Genomic DNA, 9,499 nt, shown 5'->3' with positions numbered 1-9,499 from the left:
GCTTTTCACCCAGTCCTTTGAGAAAGAAACTATCAAGATGGTCCATATGATCCACTGATACACGTGTCAAACTTCAAAGCTCTCATTGGAAGACCAATTCTTGTATAGTAGTTGAGCCCCTTAAAACTCTCATTTCTTCCTCTAGCACTGTTGTTGTGACTTTCGCAGTCACTCAAAGCTTTTCAAGTCATTTGGACTAGCCTTATGTGATACGCAGAAGCATTCCATCCTAAAGCCATCATCTTCCAAAGGCTCAGTGCTTAAATTGCCAATGGAATAAGTTTGTTGATATAGGAAATTCCCCTTTGCTTTGTTGATGTTTTTTCTCAACCCTCGCTCAATTTTGATGTTCGGATGTTTGGAGCCAGCAAATGTAAAACTATAGCAACGCATCAACGATACTTCCCCAAAGTTTAATGACAACAACGGTTTTGATCCATAGAGAACAGACTTGAAGTACAAGAAGTTTAGCTCTGTATCATAGAAAATCATGTCACTACCTATGTGTAGCTTGTAGATTCAGCACAAGGTCGTTATGGCTGGATGACTTCAGCTATAAAAGGCCAAATGAGTAACAAAGGTCAATTCATACTTGTCAAGACATAACCAAAGCCTAAATCTATCAAGACATACACTTTATGGTACAGAAAGTGTACAGTATATTGTGTCATTCGAAGTGAAGCATTTGGAAAACAGAGTGAATGGTGATCAATAAATTTGGTTATCCCAAAGTTCACAATACAAAAGTAACAAGAAGAGCTGTATCCAAACGTAGCAAAGTCTTAGACCATCCACTATAGCAGCTCTGCTAATTCCATATCTCTGACTCACACCAAGGTAATGATCGTGTGTCGTTCACTCTAGTTCCGATAATAAATCTCCGTCTAAAAGTGACATAAAAAGTAATGACCAAAGTAGCAACAGTCATAAATCATTCGAGAACTTGAGTCCCAATCACTCGATGACAAATGTATCAGTTGCTGAGACATCTCATGTGGAGCCAAGAGACATGGACTTACTAATAAAGCAAAGCCCATGGATCATATGAAATGATGACAATACCAGATGGCGTCTAGATTGATGATCCCTCAGTCTCAGTAGTGTATCTTGGATGGATTATAAATAAAAGTGGTTAGCCTCTTAGATTGTTGAAGTTTATATTTCTTTAGATGAACAACCAAATACATTGTTCACTATGTCTGCTGATAGAAATACATCAATGACTTGAGACATCCGGTTGAATCTCCAACAAATGCAATACAGGAACCAGACATTTCTTGTGGTTCAAATTCCACATGATTATCCACCACCATTTGGAAGACAACAGAGTTCGAATCAAACCCATGATGAAACATTATAACAAGTCACATCGTATAGTTAATTGTCAACAGGATATCCTGTAGTTGCTGTGTGCTCAAGCTCTCTGTTGGACTGTGTAAGTAGAGCCTGTATCATCAAATGCTTTGGATGTTGTAAATAATCTTCTTCAATTTGAAGTCGAGACAATACACCAGTGACTCATGATAAAACCTTCAGATCAGTCACAAATCACACCTCTGGTTCCATATGATCCGTTTTGAGTACTGTCTTGTTTATCCCTTGGTTTCTGTTGTCTATGGATAAGACCTATTTCCTTGGTCATTGGAATCAACGATATTTCCAAGTTAGACAACAGAGCTCTTTGGGAACACAGCGCAGAACATTCAGACAAGTCTCATAGCATAACTGGCTTCCCAGAAAATGCACCATATGTGGTATACAACTGTCATCTTGTCTGAGATCCGTAAATGCGAGCTGTTTCATGAATCACTAAGACCATCACCAGTTTCAATTAGAAATCGATGTAGTTCTATGAGGAGTGAAGATAAAGCCACCAAGGCAGTTTCATAATTCAGAAATGTCTAGCCCTCATTGACTATTGGTAATGTGTACTTCTCCTTTGATTAATGTCGAGTAATGGTGGACTGTTTCAAGAGACACCTCACATTTGTGTTTCACTTATACCAAAGAGCAATAGAGAGCCACATAATACCATTACGCAATAGAAAACAAGAATACTCGGATATTGATACAATCTATCAGTATAATGTATCACATAATTACTCTTGAAACCATATGGAAATGCCAATTCATACGTGTAGGTGTGTTGATTCAGAGCTGTGTGAAGCTTTAGTCAAGGAGATAGGGCCATACCTCGTCGTGAGGAACTGAGGTGGCCTTTTGATCTGTGATTTGGCTCATAAGTTAACCGAATGGTCTATGTGATCCATTGATACCAGTCTTCCCCTCCAGATCTCTCAGTGGAAGACAAAGTCTTGTACACCACGTGAAACCATTGGGACTTTCATATATGCCACCTCTAACACAGATCTTGAGACTTTCACAGTCACTCAAAGCTTTTCAAACCATTTGGAGTAGCCTTATATGATACATAGCAACATTGTACCCTAAAGTTACCATCTTCCAACATTTCCAAGCTTAGACTGTTAAGGGAATAAGTGTGTTGATATAGGAGAGACCCCCTTTGCTTTGTTGATGTTTTCTCAATCCCCGCTCAATTTTGATGTTCGGATGTTTGGAGTCAACAAATGTGAAACCATAGAAACACAACAACGATAGCTACTTCCCCAACCTTCAATGACAACAACAGCTTTGATCCATAGAGAATGCACTTGAAGTACAGTTAGTATAGCTCTTTGTCATATACAAATAAGCAAACAACTATGCATTGCATGTGGAATCAGCGCAATGTGGCCATGACTGGATGACTTCATTTACAAAGACCCAATGAGTATCAACAACGGTCGATTCATACTCGTCAAGATACCATCAGCGTGAATCTATCAAAGAGGAGATATCTGGTGACTCATAAAGAGTGTTTTATACTCTGTAACAGAAATTAAAACGTTTGGAAAACAGAGTGAACGGGAATCAATAGGCTTAGGTTATGTCATAGCTCAAAATATGGCAGTAACAACAAAAGACAACGGTTTTCAAGAACCACGGGGGAAGTTTGAGCTGTTGATAGCAATTACTCTACACTTTCGATGCTTTTGAATCACCATATGGCAATCGTGTTGGGTTATTCTGAGAGTATTTGTATTGACTCACAGTTAAAATGTGGAATAAAAAAAGAGCAATGGTATGACCGAAACAGCAAATTTCAAATCATCACAGAAGAAATTTAATCTCTACAATGGCCCTTACCAGCTAACATTCATACCAATTACTTCTAAATGATAGTACCAGAAGGTTCCATCCCACTCAATTATCTTTTAATACCCATCAAAGTAGCTTGGTCCTTATTTTTCAGTTTTGTTTCCCACATAGTCAGTTATAGCAAATGTATCCAGATCACGTTTCCCATAGTTGTGGAATAACGACTATACATCAACATCCACACTAGCGGTACTCACGCTGAGTCTCAACAATCATTGATCTTTTTCAATGGATGAGGATGAAATTTTCTCTTGTTGTTCTGTGAAGGTTGTCAACAAACAAGTAGAAGCTCCCAAGGGCAGGATTCTCTTCGAATGATTCAATTAGCAAAACGTTATCAAGGATATCCAAACATGGGATTGAGGTTAATACCACTTGAAGAATTGAACCTTATCAGACGTCAATACACTCTTAGCTGCACAACAGAACTTCCCAATTTGACTTGCAGCCAGGTTGATGGTCAAGTAATCCAGTCTTGGTTGGACAATGGAACATAAATCTGGTATTCCAAGCTCACATGACTCCTAATAGTTCATTATGAAAACAGCAAAAACAATGGACTGTTTAGAAGGAACTGTATCAGATGGTATCCAGATTGATGATCTATAAGCCCCAGTAGTATTTCTGAGGATTATAAATAAGAACCCTTAGCCTCTAATATTGCCTAAGCTTATATGTATCTAAGAGGCAACGAAATTTATATAGTTCGCTTGTTGATTTCTTACCGTCCCAAGCTCAGTGACTTACTGAGCTCAGTAGAGATAAGGCACCAAGTAGAGACTAATCAACAGTGGACAGTCAAATGCCTATAAATATCCTGATGCTGATGACATATCACAATAGATAGACATACCATGGTCTATCATATAGTATTACCAGGACCGGACCATAATAGAGTACACTCTGGTTACAAAGATACTTGCAATAATGCTTGAAGATGATGTGGATTAACCTAACACAGCGACAGCTCATCCAGCTTCTACACAATATCGGAGTTTTTCATAATATGCCATATTACCATGTATCGACGCATCTCCAATTCGGATGTTACGCAGAATAAAATATCGAAAGATACAATAACCTCGATTACCTAATACGATATCACATACCTTAATGACCAATTGTCAAGACTGTGATATATCAGCACTTCCGACCAATACACAATTGCCACAAAGTACATAAACGTGTGATTCTTGGATGCAAATACATGTATATCCGAGGTAAATGACAAGTCAATGTAAATTTATCTAGACGATAAGTTTAGCACAAATTTTCTCGTACCCGTGTTGATGCTCAAAGCAATCTCTCTTCAAGTCAACGATGGTGTGTGATGGTCTTCTCTTGCATGATCTCAAAACTGTCATCAAGTCCACTTCAGAACTATTACAATGATACAAAATTGTCATCAATCCAAGCTTTACTCATCTTCATAACGTTTTGGTATGTGTAGTCAATTAGTGTACATGTCACAGCTCTACTACATTCCACTAACAATGCACAACCTATTGGTCTCTACTGCAGAAAAGTCTACTTAATTTGTATTTGAAGATAAGGTAGAACTATTGTTGTATCTACAACACGTATATAACACTCTTTAAGTAGTATGATGGAGCACAACAAGAGCCACACGATAACTAGAACTTGTAAAGCACTGTTCAGTATGTTGCATTTAAGCGAGCTGCGAGGTACTCACCTGCGGTTATTGGTGCATACTTCTTAGGGTTTTCCTTTGAGTAGGTGCCATCCAGAGCATCAACAATCTTGTCCTTGTTTGCACTGATAAAGAAAGGTATAGAATAACGTGCCTTGGAAACCCCTGTTTCAGAATCAACTGGGGGATTAGTCACCCTGTGCAGAGTAGAAATAAGTTGGTCGTTCGACCATCTCATCAAGAAATCACCAGTATTGACGACAATAGAGTTTTTGATATATGGTGCAGGGAGGAACACACCCTTATTAAATGGATCCTCAACTTGTAAACCTCCACATTCGTCTTGCAAGAGCATAGTCAATGTTCCAAAATCCGTATGTGCTGCGATTCTTTCCGCCTCACCTGTTTTTAACGAGTTCTCATCTGTTGGAGGATAATGGAGTAATCTCAGCTGGTTATCAGACTCACTGTGGTAAGGCAGGAAAAACTCTTCATCAAGGTCCATACCCAAGGCTATGGCTCTCAAAAACAACTTACCAGTGGCATCACTGATTTTGAAGTAATACTTGCAGTATTCCTTGAAACCTGGAATATCATCATCATCTGGCCAAATGTTGTAAAACCTCTCGTTGTTATCATTCCCCAGATCAAATGACTCTTTGACATCAGGAACCTTGCGAAGTTTGTTAACTTCGTCTTTATCAAAAACCATCTGAACCACTTTCTCTTTGCCAATATGGGACCAGCCTCTATGATGTGCACCTTCAATTGGGTGAGGACATTTTTCCTTTTGTTCTGGACTTAGCTCAAAGAACTTCTTCGACCACTGGAACATACGTTGCTGGTCAAGTTCAGAGATTCCATGGTTGATGATATACATGAATCCAACCTCTCGCATAACTCTCACCATCTCTTTACCCACGGCAAGCTTTCCTTGCTCTGTACCGTTAATAAATTCCTGGAAATCAATCACAGGAACAGAAAAGTCTTTAGAAGGCATTGTAGACAGTATGGATGACTTGGACTTAGTGTAAGTCATCATTCCTCATCTGCTGAATCCATATGAGAAGTCATGCTCTTAAATATCTTAATAGACTTGTAAAGAATCACCCCATTTAGAACAGAAGGAAGAACACATTGTTTTGAAAAGCTGATAACAAATTCACAGCATATGGATAAACTTCGGTGGAGGATTATCGAGCCATACCGCCACCGACGAATAGGTGGGCTATCTTTCAGTCCACCGCCACCAGAAAAAGTGGGTGTTGATGCAAAGAAGAAAAAGAATCGAGTAGACATCAAACACTCTCGGTATTGACGAAGAAAAGACTCCCTTATCAGCAGAGTTTACTCGAGCGAAAACAGTATGGAGCGAACTCTGGAGTAGCTATATCAAGGATACAGGTGCCCAGTCTGCAACAATGGTTCAACACGATGTTTTACAACAAACCTCAATGACAAGAACTTTACTGATAGGTGTGGATGTTGGAGGAACAAACACAGACTCTGTGCTTGTTGATCCGCACAGAGTCAACGAAGCTAATAAAGGAGTGATCAGCTGGAACAAGTCGGTTACAACAAATGATGTATCAGATGGTATATCAAATGGTGTATCAAAGTTGATGGAAGATGCAATCGGTATCGATAAGAATGATATTACATCAGTGACAATTGGTACAACCCATTTCATAAATGCAGTTATTGAGCAAGATGCTTCACGCTTGGAGAAAGTCGCCATTCTCAGACTCTGTGGTCCTTATTCTCGTGAGATTCCTCCTTTTTCAAGCTTTCCAAACGGCTTAAGAAGCATAATGGAAGGATATGTCGGTTACTTGAATGGAGGATTCCATGTCGACGGTAAAAGCATTCAACCTGTTGATGAGAATGAGGTGATGAAACACGTTGATGAAATCAAAGGTAAGAATATTTCCTCAATTGTCATCAATGGGATTTTCTCTTCGCTCAACCCTGAACAAGAGATACAAGTGAAGGAGATGATTCTCAAGGTATATCCATGTGCCAAGGTTGTTATGTCCCACGAAGTTTCTGGTGTTGGATATATAGAAAGGGAAAATGCATCCATTTTGAATGCTTCGATCTTGTCATTCTCTGAAAGAATAATAGGGTCGATTGTGGATGCCATTGAGAACAGGATGGGATTTCATTGTCCTGTATTTCTTACCCAAAATGACGGAACTGTCCTGTCAGCTCATGAATGCTTGAAGTTTCCAATAAGAACTTTTTCCTCTGGAACAACAAATTCTATGAGAGGTGCTTCGTTTCTTGGTAATGTTATTGGTAAACAAGCCATTGTTGTCGATGTTGGTGGAACTACTGCAGACGTGGGATTGTTGCTTCCAACTGGATTTCCCAGAGAGTCATCTTCTTATTGCAACATTGGTTCTGTCCGGTTAAACTTTGGCATGCCCCATGTTGAAAGCATTGGACTTGGAGGCGGCTCCTTGGTTCGTGAAGTCAACGGTGACATCTTAGTGGGCCCTGAGTCTGTTGGATCCCAAATTTTGACCAGGGCATTGATATTCGAAGGTAACGAGGTCACAGCGTCTGACGTTGCAGTTGCAGCAGATAGCAACTTGACCATTGGCGATTCTTCCAAAGTCAAAAATCGTTTCTCTGAAGAGTTCATCGCAAAGTTCCAAGAGCGTGTTAAGCTGATGCTTGAAATCGTTGTTGATAAGATGAAGACGTCGCCAGAAGATGTCACTGTGATTGCTGTTGGTGGAGGTTCATTTATAATCCCAGAGAACTTGAATGGTGCTTCCAAAGTCATTAGACCAGAGTTCTATGGAGTTGCAAACGCTATTGGTGCAGCTTTGGGAAAAATCTCTTCAGAGGTTCACGTCATTAGACAGCTTAATGGAGAACCAAAAGAAGAGATTTTAGAGCAGTTGAAGCAGGAGGCTATCGAAAAGGCACATGAGAAGGGTGCACTTGTATCATCAACGAAAATAGCCTATATTTCCAGTGAACCAATTCCATATTGTGATGGGGCTTACGAGTTTATGGTCAAAACCATCTCAGATATTGACTACGACGTTATCAAACAGAAGTTCAGTCGCTCTTTGAATATAAGATCTGAAGCAAGATCTGGGATCTTCAAAGATTCACATGTTCAAGAGCAAGCTGAAGTTGATCTTGATGCCTTTGATTATCTGAGTTACAAGCCCGTCATAAATAGCGAAAGGCAATGGATCTTGAGTGAGATTGATTTAGAACTTCTCAGAATCGGTACTTATATCCTTGGCTGCGGTGGAGGTGGAGATCCATTTCCTGAATTCTTGTCAACCAGAAATCTTTTGAGGAAAGGCGAAACTATCTGTGTGGTTGATACAAAAGATATCGCTAAATACACCAAAGGTACTGGTAGCATTGGATCTCTATGCAGTGCTGGATCTCCAACAGTCTCTAATGAACAACTGAAAGGACCTGGGATGGTTAAATGTGTTGAAGTCATGAAGAAGTTCACAGGCAAGTCCATTGATTTGGTCTTCCCTGTTGAAATTGGTGGTGGAAATGGAATGTCTGTCTTTCGTGTTGCAACATCTTCTCAACTAAATGTTCCTGTGATCGATTGTGATCTCATGGGAAGGGCATACCCAACCCATTGGCAAACCATACCTGTTGTGAATTCTGAGGATGGCAAACCGTGCTATCCTCCGCTGGTTGCAAGCAACGGTAACGGGAATACCATCATTGTTGCTGAAACAAAGAGTGATTACTTACTCGAGAAGGTCCTGAGAGCGTCTTTGTCAGAAATTGGGTGTACTGTTGATCTTATCAACCCACCAATGGATGAGAAGACCACCACACTTAACACCATCCATGGGTCTTTATCCTTGGCCTGGAGAATTGGAAGAGCCGTGAGAATTGCCAGACAAAGATCTGAAATCTATAAAATGCCACAACGGATCTTAGAGGCCTTTGGCAATAGTGGTAAACTATTGTTTGAAGGAAAAATCGTCGGTGTTGAAAGAAGGCTCCATAAAGGTCATGTTTGGGGTGATGTTCTTATCGAATCTTTAGACAAAACACATGTCATGACGATTCCATTCAAAAATGAGAACATCTATGCAAAGATTGATGACAAAGTTGTATGTTCTGTTCCCGACCTGATATCGATCATTGACTCAAACACTGGTGAAGCTGTTGGTACACCGGATTATAGGTATGGGTTATTTGTATTTGTTCTAGGTATTGCGCCTAGTGATAAATGGACATCAACCACGAAGGCCATTGAGATTGGTGGTCCCAAGGGCTTTGATCTGGAGGATGTTGACTACAAGCCTATCTCAGAGTATAAGCCCCCATTAACTGTCTTTGATGAATTCTTCTCAGACTGAAATCTATGTTTGATCTTTTATAACTCGAAGTTTGTAGCACCATGCTGTTTGAAACTATCATTAGTCTTCCAATTCCGCTACTTAACGCAATATATCCACATGAAATCACGCCTCACACATGGGAATTGCTCCAATCGTGATGATGGTATACTGATGATTGCTACATTTCCATATCTTGATAATTTTCATCCAGCCAATGAAATTAAAGAGGATCAAAAAGGAGGAATAACTATGGGTTGGGAACTCTCTCTTCGGCTTCTTTGTTGGA

The 9,499-nt window shown here is 39.8% G+C and overlaps 2 protein-coding genes across 2 annotated transcripts; one reads left to right on the top strand and one right to left on the bottom strand.

Annotated features, from left to right (window-relative positions):
* Nucleotides 1-4,773: 4,773 nt before the first annotated feature.
* On the bottom strand, nt 4,774-5,966 carry CYBJADRAFT_169391 (isopenicillin N synthase family dioxygenase). The gene has a single exon (XM_020215746.1). The coding sequence runs from the start codon at nt 5,868-5,870 to the stop codon at nt 4,875-4,877; it is 996 nt and encodes a 331-aa protein (XP_020068594.1). The 5' UTR covers nt 5,871-5,966; the 3' UTR covers nt 4,774-4,874.
* A 225-nt stretch (nt 5,967-6,191) lies between these two features.
* On the top strand, nt 6,192-9,233 carry CYBJADRAFT_169390 (hydantoinase; the record flags this gene model as incomplete). The annotated part of the gene is made up of 1 exon (XM_020215745.1): nt 6,192-9,233. The coding sequence occupies exon 1, from the start codon at nt 6,292-6,294 to the stop codon at nt 9,229-9,231; it is 2,940 nt and encodes a 979-aa protein (XP_020068593.1). The 5' UTR covers nt 6,192-6,291.
* Nucleotides 9,234-9,499: the final 266 nt, after the last annotated feature.

This window comes from Cyberlindnera jadinii (genome assembly GCF_001661405.1).
Source record: "Cyberlindnera jadinii NRRL Y-1542 unplaced genomic scaffold CYBJAscaffold_16, whole genome shotgun sequence".
NCBI classification, from domain to species: Eukaryota; Fungi; Ascomycota; class Saccharomycetes; order Phaffomycetales; family Wickerhamomycetaceae; genus Williopsis; species Williopsis jadinii.
This window is presented reverse-complemented; position numbering and strand designations above follow the sequence as displayed.

Bases quoted from the DNA above. Each gene is read 5' to 3' on its own strand.
- CYBJADRAFT_169391 (XM_020215746.1), bottom strand. From the start codon at position 5,870: ATGCCTTCTAAAGACTTTTCTGTTCCTGTGATTGATTTCCAGGAATTT.